The 15,827-nt window shown below is 48.0% G+C and overlaps 1 protein-coding gene across 1 annotated transcript in view; it reads left to right on the plus strand.

The window, feature by feature from the left end:
- LOC134958851 (uncharacterized) overlaps positions 1 to 15,827 on the plus strand; it is a 109,275-nt gene that overhangs the window by 37,719 nt on the left and 55,729 nt on the right. Inside the window, exons 5-12 of the mRNA XM_063941558.1 lie at positions 3,185 to 3,266; positions 4,351 to 4,480; positions 6,245 to 6,305; positions 7,235 to 7,359; positions 7,998 to 8,060; positions 10,527 to 10,600; positions 14,271 to 14,363; positions 14,871 to 14,976. Coding sequence (XP_063797628.1) covers positions 3,185 to 3,266; positions 4,351 to 4,480; positions 6,245 to 6,305; positions 7,235 to 7,359; positions 7,998 to 8,060; positions 10,527 to 10,600; positions 14,271 to 14,363; positions 14,871 to 14,976 — 734 coding nt within the window. The remainder of the gene's footprint in view (positions 1 to 3,184; positions 3,267 to 4,350; positions 4,481 to 6,244; positions 6,306 to 7,234; positions 7,360 to 7,997; positions 8,061 to 10,526; positions 10,601 to 14,270; positions 14,364 to 14,870; positions 14,977 to 15,827) is intronic.

Below are 15,827 nucleotides of genomic sequence, written 5' to 3' on the forward strand. Positions count from 1 at the left end.
TCACAACTGAGGGCCTGAGCTGACGGGAGGAAGCCTCAGTTGTAGGGGCTGCGGTGAAACTAAACTTGGGAGGTTTAATCAGACCCCTAGACATGTAAGTACGGTGTAGGAAGATTGCCCAAAGGCGTGACCATGACAGAACTCCATGTATTCACAGCAGTGGTAAATGAATAAAGATATGCACTAGTTAAAATGAATAAGTTCCTGGATCACTATAAGCTTGGCAAGAGCCACAGGGTACTGGTAGATATGCAGGTACCGGTGGTTTGCTGGTACCAATGGTATGTAGGTATCCGCTGGAGAAGCACCGGCACTTTAAGAAATGCTGATCACTGCTGGAAGCGGACCGCTGGAAGCAGATGGATCTGTAGCTGGAAGCTGGAGTAGTCACGGAGGACTGCAGAGTCAGGCTGCACCGCAAGGTGGTAAACTGGTGCGGGTCTCTTAGTGGTAACTGGATACAGGAGCTGGAAACCTGGAACAAAATAACCACAGGAGAGAGAGACTGTAAACAAGGTTTGACAACCAAAGCACTGACGATTTCCTGGTGCAGGCTTCAGCAGAGCTATGGATTGGTGATCAGGATCATGTGACTGGAACTAAGATGGCTGCGCCCATACCGGCCAGTGGAGGGATAGCTGTTTGTATTCACCACATGGAGATTCCTCTGTAAGGGCGGCGGTGAACATAGAGAACGCCGACTTGCATCTCAACCTTCAGCATGGACGGCCGCGGCTGCAGTAGGTGAGGAGTGCCACATACCCTGTATGCATATGAAGATGATGCCCGAGGCCCCGCCGGCAGGTGACGCCATGCCAGTCGCCCGGGCATTGAGGAACAATATCCACGGATCAGCAGAGATGAGACATGACGTATGAATGCTTGCATCACAGCTGGGAACCGGGCCTAGGACGCTGGGACAGCCTTAGGAGACACCTGAAAGGTAAATAATGGCGTCCAGATACCCGGATCGTGACAGGTGTATGTTTGTTGGGAATGGGGATGGGGCTTTGGGTGCTCAGGGGTTTGGGTAGGGAGGGTGAATGTTTGTGTTGTGGTAGGGCTGGCAGAAGTGTTGGGGGTGTGTGTTTGGTGGAGGGGCAAGTGTGAGAGTATTGCTGCGGTGTGAGGTGCGTGTGCTATGGGTGGGGTAGGTGCGTGTGGGTGGGTTGTTTAGGTGGGTTAGTGATGTGTGGGTCAGTGTTGAGGGTGGTGGAGGGGTGGGTTTGGTGCTGTAGATGGGTTAGTAGGCGCAGGAGGCTAATAGTGTGCTTACAGGTTATTAGGCGAGTGATTCTTTTACACACAAGTGAGTGAGTCTGGCGTCCCTTGTGCAGGACGCACTAACCTGTTGTGCTGAGACCGTTCGTCGCCTCCTCCTGACCGGTGCAACTCCTTGCTCCGAGCCCCTGTGTCTGGCTTGTTGCGGCTACTCGACGCCGTGGCCAGTGTGATGTGTGCGCTGTAGCTGGCGCATGTGTAAAACCCCACTGGTACTAGGTATGCAAAACCTCAGTCACTGTATATAGTGCATCACACTTACTCTGCCCCGGCTAGTCATGGGTTCATGCACAGATACCAGAGGGTCCCCTGAATAATCAGGTGTTTAATTACAGTTGCATTGTGGGAGTGGACTACAGGTGTCGGTGCAGCGCATAAAGAATTGGGCGCCAGGCCATCTCATAAAACAGCATAAAGTTTTATTTAACATAAAGCAGGGATATAGCAGGGATAACTTCTTAACACTCCTCCAGCACAAAGCATAATGGTTACATTCGATTATACATCAGGGCACCTCCTCCAGCGCATCACTTAATTGCAGCGGCATGAATATGGCGAACAGCATTACGTACCAGGGCATTCTGTGACCAGTAGGGCTACACATACCAGGTTACTGTCTCTCTCTCTGTCATAGCGAGGACTCTTGTCCATGGGGGGCTTCTAATCATGCCTCGTGGCTTCCGACCACACACCCAGATACATCCTCTCTTGAGACTCACACCTGTAACACACTCTTCTCCTGGCATCACCCTTTCACTGGATTCTGAGTACTGCTGCTGTCACACTGCGGTCTCTCCTTCTGTCAGATGCCTTGCTGCGTCTGGCATCTCTCCCCACCTAAACATGTGGGGAGCCCTCACTGGGGCTACATCTTTCCAGCTCACACACCACGCTTCTCTCAGCTAACACACATGCTCCTGTTAACTAACACTCCAGGCTTCTGGGCTGCAAAGACCATGCTGCTGCTGCATGACAGCCTTTTGTAACCTTTTATTCCTGGGGAGACATTCCATCTGGGATTTCCCGCGCTGAGCTGCAAATTTGGGAGTCCTGTCTTTGCTTTTTGCAGGCTGATCTGTCTTGCTGTGAGATGGGCTGTTAACCCCCTCTGTGCTGCAAGCTGTAGGCTGCTGGCTCAGTTCTTATGCAGCTCCAGCAACCCTTTTACTTTTATTACACAGTCATGCTGGCACCTGTAGTGCCACAGTTGCCTTGTGCTTGCAGTTCCAGGGTATTACATATGCGCATATCACCCAGCTTCCCTCCTCCTGTACCACAGGCCTGTGAGTGGATGACGGAAGCCTGTGTGATATGCGCATGCACAAGACAGAAGGCAGACATGAAAGTGGCCGCAGCGGTGAGGAGGCAGTCTTGCAGAGAGGTTTCTCTGAAGACGGAGGGAGGTCCTGCGCACCCACAGCGGGCATTTTTGAGAGTTGCATCCTTGGTGGCCAGCCTGGCACCTGCATGTCTGTCTGCAGCAGGTATAGGGGTAGATGAGTTTGTGTCCCTTGGCCTTGGGAATAGGTGTGATCCTGCCTGCAACTCTACCCGCTGTCTCTGCGCTGTTCCCCTCCCTGCAGATGCTATCTCCGCCCATTCCTGTGACTCCGCCCAGCGTCAGCCATACAGTCATAGAGTGACAGATCTGGGAGAATATATAGGAGATGTGCTTTGTGCTGGGGTAATTGTACGGTTTGATTTACCAGTGATTGCGAATAGCTGCAAACCTGTCTGATGTTCTGTCAGAAGTTGATGAGTGCTGCCACCATTTTGGAGACAGACAGACAGCAAATTTGGGTCAAAGGTCAAAACTGCGTAGGAAAATAAACATAACCCCCAGTGTGACAATGGTGGTGCAGGATGTGTATCCAGTCATCTGATGCTGACATTTCCTTTCCAGTCGCAGGTGGTAAATTTCTACCTCCGCCAGACGTGGGACCGATCCCTGGGGCTGTGCCGACACCGACAAACGCCAACTGGACGTAAGATTACCTGCCGTCTTCTTTTCCCAGTAGCAGCTCACAAACATGGGTGGGAGTCGCGGGAGGGGAGGGGGGGGGGGGACTGATTGGGTCAGGGGAATTTTGATAGCCCAAAGATCATAGTGGGTCATTCAGACCTGATCGCACGCTAGCTATTTTTTGCAGCGCTGTGATCAGATAGTCGCCGCCTATAGAGGAGTGTATTTTAGCTGTGCAAGTGTGTGATCTCATGTGCAGCCGAGCGGTACAAAAAAGTTTTGTGCAGTCTCTGGGGTGCCCAGAATTTATTCAGCCGCTGCGGTCACATCAGCCTGTCCGGGCCCGGAATTGACGTCAGACACCCGCCCTGCAGACGCTTGGACATGCCCACGTTTTTCCAAACACTCCCAGAAAACGGTCAGTTACCACCCACAAACGCCCTCTTCCTGTCACTCTCCTTGTGATCGGCTGTGCGAATGGATTCTTCGTTAAATCCATCGCACAACAATGATCCGCTTTGCACCCATACGACGCACCTGCGCATTGCGGTGCAAACGCATGCGCAGTTCTGACCTGATCGCAGCGCAGCGAAAAAACCTAGCGTGCGATCAGGTATAAATGACCCCCATATTGCGTTCCTGGTACTGGACGGCATTATTGGAATTGCTCAGCATTCATTTTCCTGCAGATTACATCACAGCATGCGGGACAGGATTACACATAGCTTGATCCATCAGACCCTGTACAGTTTGGTCATCCTGTGTGTGGTTAAACTGAAACTTGCTGCTTCAAGATTATATCATCTGAATTAGCAAATTTCTCTGAGAAGAATACGAGAGATCGTGGGCTATTAATTATTTCCAATCTGGCAATGTAACCTACTGAGTACTCATAACAAATGTTATCACTGCTGAAAGATGAGGTTCTTGCTGGGTGCGTTCCATTCGTGCAACATTTAATACCTACATTCCGTGTGATTTGTGATGCCCAGGATTCCACGCATTACCCATAATTGTCCTGCTGTATGTGCTCCTGCACCGGGTGTTTGGGGTGAGTGAATCGCAGGTTGCGTCCTGTTGATTGGCTTGTGGCCTCCTCTTTGCAGGGTCCCCTTCATCTCCGAAGATGTTGCCAGAGAAGCTCTGCTGGATTACGCCAACAGCAAATGTTGTTATCGCTCAACTGCAGCGCAAGAGATGAACTTTCAGGAACTCCAACCGTTTAATACATACCGGGTGTGTAGTCTCCTCTCCCCGGGGTCCTCCCGTCTGTGTCCATCTTCTCATATCTACTTGACTATCTGTCTAGCTCATATCTAGTATTGTCATTCACGTTCCAGACCCTAGAGGTGGTTCTGGTTGGATGTACAATAATATTGGTTATTCACCGCAGGGTTACAATCTCTCTGTCACCAGTGTGTGTATAATGGACTGATTACTACACAACGATGCAATTGGTTTGCTGTGATGCGGGGGCCTGGGCTGCACACCCTAGCTTCTTACAATGAGATGTGCTACCTTGCTGGGACCCTTGTTCCTACATTGTAGTACCAGTCCCTTGCTGGGACTGATACAATGTAGGAACAAGGGTGCAGGTGCACCATACACCATTAAAATTATAACAACCATCATACCCGAGGTTCTTGGTGTATTTTGGTCAATATATGAGCCTGCCCACCTTCTTCACGGTGACCTCATCGGGCAGTTTCCGAACATTAAAGGGGTTCACCTCTGGTTTGGGGGTGCTCTGCAACCCAGAAGTAAACCCCTATAATGTTAGGGACCTGTCCGATGAGGTCACCGTTGATAGAGTCATATTAATTTCTAATAAATATTTAAAATGCCAGCTCTAATATATACTGCGGACGCCAGGCGCATCTTATTACCATATACGATAAAAGTGCGCTGTACATTGCAAACACTACATCCTTTAAGAGAAAATAATACACGCACACATTTCTGAGTTCCAAAGCTCATTGATGTATATATTTGATATTAAAAAGATATGTATACAATATATCACATGTACAGTATATATATATATATATATATATATATATATTTACATGGTTACAATTTACACAGGAAGCAGTTATTACAAACTAATTCATTACAGTTACGGCCACAGCATACAATTACCATTTCCCTGTCCCTCTATGCACACTCCGCTCTCCATGTCTCTCCATTCTCACAGTAGCAAAGTAACCGCAAAACACCATCTCCATCAGCACCCAGCAAAACAACAGGAAGCTCTTGTGCATGGGATCAGCTATACATTGTGTCTGTTGGGGGTGTACAGGTCTTCTGTTATTGGTCCAGGGGAGGGAACTTTCTCATTCATGATGAGTCATTGGTGAGGGCTTTTGTTCAAGGTTGCTGGCCTCTGGTTTCCTGTCCACACATGCTCCTTTGTTCTCAGTTGAATTGTGGCTTCATATTCATACATTCAATCATAACTGCTCATTGCAATGTGCTACAACCTAATCACAGGTATCAAATGAATCCACTAATTAATCTGATTAATTTGACACATCAAATGAATCCACTCATTAATCTGATTACTTTGATACCAAGCACGACATGTCCATCTTGCTCCGCTCCAACAATACACATACATGACGTTATAATCCATTATATAATTTAAAACCCTGTAATGTCTTGTGCTTGATATGTTTCATTTATGTGCTGTATGAAATATGTGTTGAATATATCTTTGTGGCATGTCTGTGTGAGTGCCTATGTTACCATATTGCTGTGCTCGCTGCGCGTATTCGCAAGCATAGCGACTCATCATGTGTGAAGTTTGGATGTTCTCTCTATGTAATATTTTTGACTTCGACACTGTGATGATTAGTGGGCAGACTTATATATTGGCCAATATATGCCAAGAACCTTGAATATGATGGTTGCTATCATTTTAATGGTGTATGGTGCACCTGCACCCTTGTTCCTATATACTGGTGAGCTGGGATGCCTAATGCTTTGTCTTGTACTTTCTAGTATCGGCTGGAGACTTTCACAGAGTCCAGGGCGTGTGCATGGGTGACTACGCCGTATACCGGTCAGTGTGTACCAAGTGATAGTATCACAGACCCTTCTGTGTCTGTACGTGTATTTAGAGGTTCTGTATTATCTGGAACTATTGCAGTCTAGCAGAAGAGAATGCTGGGATTTGTAGTTTAAAAGCAGATGGTACCGCGTAGACTTTGTAGTAATGGTGTCTGGGAAACGGAGGGTGTAAAAAGACCCCACTTTAGCCCTCTGATTTACCAGGACGGCCAGAAAGACTAAGTTCATTGAAGTGGGTCATCTCTTTCTTAAAACGCCTCATGGCTGAGTAATAATAACCCGTTTACACCTGAGGTCATTGCTGGCTCAATCTGGCACTCCAACCCAGGTAGCGAACAGGTTTGGACACGGGTGACGGGGCAGTGTAAATGGACGACTCGGGTCCCGTTACATGCCTATGGAGAGCCAACTCAATGGCGCTTGGAAATTATCCTCTCCAAGCGCCGCCATAGGGAATGCACAGCAATAAATCTTGAGATTTATGACATTTCTGATTAAAAGAAACCCAAAACCCCTAGGCAGTTTATACTAGTGGAGAAACGGTACAGCTTAGTTTTAGGATGCAGATACCCCCCCCCTCCCCTCCTATTTATATGGTCTTCATCCAGCACTCCTCTAAGTCAGTGTATCCTCGTGATTTAAGCCCCATCACATAACTGATGCAGATCAGGGAGACGGAATTTGAGGGAAAGTAAATGATCTGTAGAAGATTTCTATACGGTGATCTAATGTCACCTCCACACATTGACATGTCACTCCTACTGAATCACCAGTGCCAGAAGCTGCAAGTGAAAGATGCGTTCAGTCCCGTATATACGCGGCGAGGCAGATGTTACCCCAGTCACGGTTTGCCATTGCACAACTGCGCTTGCATCCATCTCTCTATGTGGCCATAAGTGTGCCTCTTGTCGTTGCGGACAGGCCAGCCGGTGGATTCCTCCGCCTATGGACCAGCCCCCCATCCCTGGAAAATACCCGTCCAGGTCTCATCCATGTTCCAGGACAAGGAAATGAAAATGCCTGTTCCCCGGACATCCTCCGTGAAGGTAACACTAGAAGCTGCTGATGTAGTGCAAACTCCTCCCGGGTGTCTGGGGTTCTGGATGTACTTACAGGCTGCGGGCTTTCTCGCTAGATACCTTCTCTATAGTGCCACCGTTTTTACTGAGATACTTCTGACAGCCGGCTCAGTCACAGACAAACTAAGATGCCTTGCACGTAGGGTATATACAGCTACTCCAGAGGTCAATGACTACTCCGTAACACGTTCTGCTGGGAAGGCAGCGCAGGAGACGGATCCTATTGGTCCATGAATGGTTCTCTAGGAAGGATTCCCCATCACGATTTTATATCACCGTATTGTGCCATACACAAGCCACGGGCAATAGGCCACATAGTGTGTGTAACCCACAGAAGCTGCTTATTCTGATACACCACACCTGGGGAGAGAGTACCACGTGCTAACCACAGAGCCAGTGATTCCAACACGTACAGCTACATAGTGCATATTGGGGATGTGGTTTCCCGCAGACAGGGGGCGCTCTGCATGTCGGTGCATGCACTTGTAGTACAGAGGATGGGTGAGGACAGTGTTGTCCTCTTATAGCTTTTGGTAAGGACTAGTGTCCCAAATGCTGTTCTGTCCATCACATGCTAATCCCCACGTTTCTCTTCCTTGCTGAAGGCTTGCCCCCAGTGTTTGGGAACCTGCAAGACAGTGTGTACGAAATGCCACGGAACGCGTCGGGTAAGTCATGGAATGTACATTATTTTAGGGTTATATAGACGAGGAGTCTGTGTTTTATATAGAAACTTTCCTCCGATTGGTTCAGAGGTTGACAACTTGTACAGCAGGTATGGAATTGTAAGGCCTGGCTGTCAGGGCATGCTGGGATTTGCATTTCCACAAAGGCTGTTTGCTGAGCTGCCGCTGATTGCCTAAGCCTAAACTAGAGAGTATGCCGCTGAGTCTAAACTGGAGCAAATAAAAAAAGATTAAGTAACTGTGCATCTGGGTAACACCGTGCTGCACTGCAGGTGGGGCAGATATAACCTGTGCACCTGGGTAACACCATGCTGTGCTGCAGGTGGGGCAGATGTAACCTGTGCACCTGGGTAACACCATGCTGCACTGCAGGCGTGGCAGATGTAACCTGTGCACCTGGGTAACACCGTGCGGCACTGCAGGTGGGGCAGATATAACCTGTGCACCTGGGTAACACCATGCTGTGCTGCAGGTGAGGCAGATGTAACCTGTGCACCTGGGCAACACCGTGCTGCGCTGCAGATGGGGCAGATGTAACCTGTGCACCTGGGTAACACCGTGCTGCACTGCAGGTGGGGCAGATATAATCTGTGCACCTGGGTAACACCATGCTGTGCTGCCGAGGGCAGATGTAACCTGTGCACCTGGGTAACACTGTGCTGCACTGCAGGTGGGGCAGATGTAACCTGTGCATCTGGGTAACACTGTGCTGCACTGCAGGTGGGGCAGATGTAACCTGTGCACCTGGGTAACATTGTGCTGTGCTGCAGGTGGGGCAGATGTAACCTGTGCACCTGGGTAACACCATGCTGCGCTACCGGTGGGGCAGATGTAACCTGTGCACCTGGGTAACACTGTGCTGCGCTGCAGGTGGGGAAGGTGTAATATATGCAGAGAGAGTTAGATGTGGGAGGGGCCTGTCATAGCTCAAATCTAAGCTGCAGTGCAAGACTTAAGGCCCATATTCATGGGCCGAAGTGGGAGAGATGTGTGCTGAGCGTGCGGGGGGAGACGGGGGGCCGCTCATTTCACCCAGCGGTGGAGGCCAATCTAGCACCAGCGATAGCGATGTGCGGGGCTGCGCATCGCTATCGCTGTGAGGGGTACACACGGAGCGATCATGCTTAAAATCTAAGCAATCTAGTCAGATTGCTTAGATTATCGCTCCGTGAGTACCCCCCTTAAAGCTGCCCAACATGTTTGGTCTACATGCAGAAGCAGCCAGTATTTATCCTACATACAAAACAATAAATGTTGTTTGCCCCGCCCCACCCCCTGCATTGCAACATGTGTTAGTCGAGTGCAAAGCTTCTTTTTGCTTTGCTCCATAACTAAGAATTATTCCTTAAATACTGGCTATATTCACTATGCTATAATGTGTGTATAGTGTCACAGTGGTTAGCATTGTTGTCTCTCAGCACTGGTCAAATGGGTTCTGCTCACATGCAATGTGTATATCTAGGGTCAGTGACAAAAACACACTTCCCAGATGACTTTTAAGAGGGACGCTGATGATATTTTTAATGCACCATTTATTATCTTAGCACGAGTATTTGTGTGTGTATAATATGCCTTTCTGTACAATGTCCCTCATTCCGAGTTGTTCGCTCGCTAGCTGCTTTTAGCAGCTTTGCACACGCTAGGCCGCCGTCTACTGGGAGTGAATCTTAGCTTATCAAAATTGCGAACGAAAGATTAGCAATATTGCGAATAGAAATTTCTTAGCAGTTTCTGAGTAGCTCCAGACTTACTCCTACACCGCGATCAGTTCAGTCAGTTTCGTTCCTGGTTTGACGTCACAAACACACCCAGCGTTCGCCCAGACACTCCTCCGTTTCTTCAGACACTCCCACGTTTTTCCCAGAAACGGTAGCGTTTTTTCACACTCCCATAAAACGGCCAGTTTCCGCCCAGAAACACCCACTTCCTGTCAATCACATTACGATCACCAGAACGAAGAAAAAACCTTGTAATGCCGTGAGTAAAATACCTAACTACATAGCAAATTTACTTGGCGCAGTCACACTGTGGACATTGCGCATTAGCGACTAATCGCTCCGTTGCGATAAAAAATTAACGAGCGATCAACTCGGAATGACCCCCAATATGCACCTGGATGGTGGAAAGGAGACATAAGGGAACATGTAGTAGGAAGTAAAAAGGCGCCGGTGTACATGCAATACCCGGGAGCCGCAGACAGCCGCGAGATGACGGCAATTTTTTAAAACCCGCAACAGGCTGATTTTTTTTTTGGGGGGGGGGGGGGGGGGGTGTTAAAAAATTGCAGCTTTAATTTTAAATCGCCAAAATCTCACGACTCCCTGCAACTGTCAGTGTATTACGCCCAGTATTCCCTTCTGTCTCCACCGCTGCGCCAGGCACTCCTCGCTCCGTTTCCATTCTGCTGCTGTATGTAACACTGGATCTCTCTGCTTGTGGTACATGCAGGTGACTTGCTGGCTGTGTCATGGAGGTAGTATGGATGATAGCTGCCACTTGTGCGGAGGACGTGGAACACGGAGGTGGGCACCGACCGGGACTAGCATTTCCCGGAAATGTCATATGGGCACTGAGCAGTAAAATAGACGCAATAAGTGTTTGTTTCCTAGTCGCCTCAATCTGTCAATCATCCTCGCCAACAATCCGTTTATAATGTATAATGTATGCGCTTTCATTTATTTTAACACTGCGTGCAAACTAAGGAGGTCATTCAGATCTGATCGCTACTGTGCGTTTTTGCACATCGGACGATCAGGTCCAAACTGCATATGCACCACAATGCGCAGGCGCGTCAGACAGCTACAACGGGCATCGCTGGTCAGCGACGGGATGGTGCAAAAAATCAGATCGCACTGGCGTTCACAAGGTGATTGCCGGGAAGAGGGCGTTTGTGGGTGGCAACTGACCATTTACAGGGTTTGTCCGGAAAACGCAGGCGTGCCCAAGCGTTTTGAGGGAGGGTGTGTGACGTCAGCTCCGCCCCTGATCAGCAGGATTCTATCGCCCTGGAGGAGTAAGTCCTGGGCTGCGCAGAGATTGCACATACTGGATTTTTGCAGCTCTGCTAGCATACAGGATTGCACAATTACACAGCAAAAATACACTCCCCCTGTAGGCGGAGACTGTCTGATCGCCGGACAGCAAATAATCCTGCCCAGCAATCAGATCTGATTGACCCCCAAAGACTATTAAGAAAAAGAATAGGAAATTTGGGATATAAAATAATTTTTTCAAATTTGAATTAACAATTTCTGATTAATACACAATGGGGGTAATTCCAAGTTGATCGCAGCAGGATTTTTTTTTGCAGTTGGGCAAAACCATGTGCACTGCAGGGGGGGGCAGATATAACATGTGCAGAGAGAGTTAGATTTGGGTGGGTTATTTTATTTCTGTGCAGGGTAAATACTGGCTGCTTTATTTTTACACTGCAAATTAGATTGCAGATTGAACACACCACACCCAAATCTATCTCTCTCTGCACATGTTACATCTGCCCCACCTGCAGTGCACATGGTTTTGCCCAACTGCTAACAGAATTCCTGCTGCGATCAACTTGGAATTACCCCCAATGGGCGATATCCAATTGCCGGTGCTAATTTACTGCACGGCAACATTGTCTTTTTAGCTCAATAATATTATCGGGCTATCCAATTACAGCGCATTTTTACTATGCAGTAAATGACCCGTTTTCAGGCGATGACACATGAGATCTGGGATAAGTTCCCAGACCCATGTGTTATCGCTGAAAACCGGGTCTCTGAGGGCTGATCATCCGGGATTCTGCTTCATGTTCCTCATAATCCCTGATAAGTGGCGGCAGTCAAGTCTAATTGGTTAGCCCCTGTAGGATCAATTAGCTGCGGTGATTTACCATAGGATACCCCCCAATATGTTATACTGTATATGAAAAGGCTGCAAGTACTAATCTTAAGGTGTGTACAGACGGTAAGATATTTTCTTCCGATTCTGACTATATAGTCAGAATCTGAAGAAAAGATACTGCAGATCGCAAGGTGACAGTCACCTTGCGATCCCGATCCGATGCCGATGCGCGGCCCCGCGCGGTCGGCATCGGCAGAAAAAATAGGCTGTGCAGGCAAGTCAATCCTGGCTATCTCTATAGAAGAGATAGTCAGGATTGACATCGCACATAGCCAGCATCGCAAGCACACTCATTATGTGCTTGCGATACTGGCTAAGTGCCGACCCGGCCCCCTGTCGCACGGTGAGAATCGGATAAGTCCGAATCTCACCGTGTGTATGCACCCTAAGCTTTGTGTAAGTAACCAGGTCCTGCTAGTGCGCCCTGGGCTGGCCTCTACACCCCCCTCCCAAAAGAAAAAGCAGAATTCTATCAGCCCTAAAACAAAACTTTTATATCGGAACATTTATAAACAGTGACCATAACACAACAAATGTAGATTTGTTATAATATACAGTACATCCCTATGGGAGGGTGCTAGGAGAACCATGTATTTTCTAAAGGAAATGTAGTCATCACAAATGGGCATTAAAATGCCACCCGGAATTTTTGGCTTGTGTTTTAAAGCCAGTGGTATAAACATGTATTACTGTACATTATATATTACTGATAATTATCAGAAAGTGAACATTGGCCCTCATTCCGAGTTGTTCGCTCGCTAGCTGCTTTTAGCAGCATTGCACACGCTAAGCCGCCGCCTACTGGGAGTGTATCTTCGCTTAGCAGAATAGCGAACGAAAGATTAGCAGAATTGCGAATAGAAATTTGTTAGCAGTTTCTGAGTAGCTCGAGACTTACTCCTACACTGCGATCAGTTCAGTCCGTTTCGTTCCTGGTTTGACGTCACAAACACGCCCTGCGTTCCGCCAGCCACTCCCCCGTTTCTCCAGACACTTCCGCGTTTTATCCTGGCACGTCTGCGTTTTTCCGCACACTCCCAGAAAACAGTCAGTTTCCGCCCAGAAACACCCACTTCCTGTCAATCACATGCCGATCACTTCAACGATGAAAATTCTTCATTCGGACGTGAGTAAATCTACTAAGTTTTGTGCTAAAATACTTAGCGCATGCGCGCTGTTTTCGCATTAATCGCTCCGCTGCGAAAATCATCAACGAGCAAACAACTCGGAATGACCCCCATTGTACAAAGGGCCTGATTCAGACCTGATCGTAGATGTGCTAAATTTATAACAGCTACGATCAGTCACACAGACATACGGGGAGAACGCCCCGCACGTCAGGCCCTCCCTTACCGCAGAAGTACAAAAGCATCACACAGCGGCGATGCTTTTGTACTTCACGAGTAGTTACCCGTTGCTGTGCTGGACGCAGCGACTGCGTGTGACGTCATGCAGCCGCCGCCCCCTACACAGTCCAGGCACGCCTGCGTTGCCCGGACCGCGCCCCCTAAATGGCCCGCCACCTCCCGCCCAGCGACCGCCTTTGCCTGTCAATCAGGCAGAGGCGATCGCAAAGCTGAGACAGCTGTCGGCTGTCTGCCATGCGCCGGCGCACTGCGGCACCGGCGCATGAGCAGTTCAGACCTGGTCGGCTGCTGTGCGAAAACGCACAGCACCGATCAGGTCTGAATTAGGCCCAAAATTCATTTAAGCATTGGGTAATAATTGTGCTACCTGTACATTAAATGGGATCCGGTCTCCAGGTCGACAGTAACTAGGTCGACCACTATTGGTTGACAGTAACTAAGTTGACAGGGTCTCTAGGTCGACAGGGTCTCTAGGTCGACATGTTTTAGTTCAAAAGGTCAACATGAGTTTTTCACATTTTTTTTCTTTATTAGAACTTTTTCGTACTTAACGATCCACGTGGACTACGATTGGGAGATTAGTAACCTGCATACCACACCCACATTAAATGAATGTACTCATTGATAGGGCTATTCTTCATCACTCTGGTGCCTAAAGATCCCTTATCTGTGGTATGGCATTCAGGTGGGTTCTCTGGCATCCTGCAAGTGGCCGCAGGACTGGCCACCTTCGCTCATGCCTTCTGTCACAGGAGTAGCCCCAACCGGGCACAGGACGTCAGGAATCCCACCAGCGAGTCTCAGCACCAAACTGATTATTCATCTTTAGGGGGAACTGTCCTTTAAGTAATGTCAACAAACACTAGATTGCATGGCACTTCTGTGATCTGTAGTTCACCCTGTATGTCTACAATCTCACATGTGCTCTTCCCATTCGCAGCTGCACAACTTGTCAAGGCAGCGGACATGTGACATGCGCGCGATGTTCCGGGCGCGGAAAACTCCTGAACTACATCGAGATGACCGTCACATGGTAAGAATGGATGAGGTGTTCAGTTGATGCCTGCAAAGATGATCAATGGGGCAGCCCAACATCACTGCTTCCTTGTTGTAGGATAAATGGGGCATGACCCCATATATAGGGGCGTAATGGGGTGCACCCCGAACAAGCACAATTCCCAGACCATGAATACTGTACATCTGTAATATAAACATTCCAACACAGAAAAGTACTGCACCCTCCAATAAGGACAATTGTGATGTCCCCTCAGTCCTATGCTTAGTATTAGATATAAATGAGTCTGAAATATACAATCTTTTAGGTAAAAAAATAAAGACGTTTAATTTGGAGCATGTCCAGCCAGACTCACAATCTCGCAGAAGTACTGTAGGTGCACGTAGTCCTGGGGTGGTTCCAAAAACTGTTATGTAGGATGGGGTACACTATACATGTATGATGTGGACAAACGGGCACAGTGATAAATAAACCTTAGCGCGCAGATACATTTCATTTGCAGATATTATTTATTCTCTCTTCCAGGAAAAATAACATTTATGAGTTTGTAGCTGATCACAATTCCAAGTTCTCTACGGAGCTGTTTACGAAAGTGAATGGGGAGAAAATCTTCACCGATGAGCAGTTGCTGGTGAGTGGGCTGAGTGCATAGATCACTACTAAGGCTTAGGGGCTGAATGTATAGATCACTACTAAGGCTTAGGGGATGAATGTACAGATCACTACTAAGGCTTAGGGGATGAATGTACAGATCACTACTGAGGCTTAGAGGCTGAATGTATAGATCACTACTGAGGCTTAGAGGCTGAATGTATAGATCACTACTGAGGCTTAGGGGCTGAATGTACAGATCACTACTGAGGCTTAGGGGCTGAATGTATAGATCACTACTGAGGCTTAGGGGCTGAATGTATAGATCACTACTGAGGCTTAGGAGATAAATGTATAGATCACTACAGAGGCTTAGGGGCTGAATGTACAGATCACTACTGAGGCTTAGGGGCTGAATGTATAGATCACTACTAAGGCTTAGGGGATGAATGTACAGATCACTACTGAGGCTTAGGAGATAAATGTATAGATCACTACAGAGGCTTAGGGGCTGAATGTACAGATCACTACTGAGGCTTAGGTGTTGAATGTAGAGATCACTGCTGAGGCTTAGAGGCTGAGTGTACAGAACACTACTGAGGCTTAGGGATACATTTACTAAGCAGTGATAAGAGTGGAGAAGTGAGCCAGTGGAGAAGTTGCCCATGGCAACCAATCAGCACTGAAGTAACATCTATAATTTGCATACTATAAAATCATACAGAGCTGCTGATTGGTTGATGGGGAAATTTCTCCACTGGCTCACTTCTCCGCTCTTATCACTGCTTAGTAAATGTAGCCCTTAGTGCTGAATGTACAGATCACTACTGAGGCTTAGGGGCTGAATGTACAGATCACTACTGAGGCTTAGGGGCTGAATGTACAGATCAC

The sequence above is a fragment of the Pseudophryne corroboree genome, chromosome 9, assembly GCF_028390025.1.
Source record: "Pseudophryne corroboree isolate aPseCor3 chromosome 9, aPseCor3.hap2, whole genome shotgun sequence".
Lineage (NCBI taxonomy): Eukaryota > Metazoa > Chordata > Amphibia > Anura > Myobatrachidae > Pseudophryne > Pseudophryne corroboree.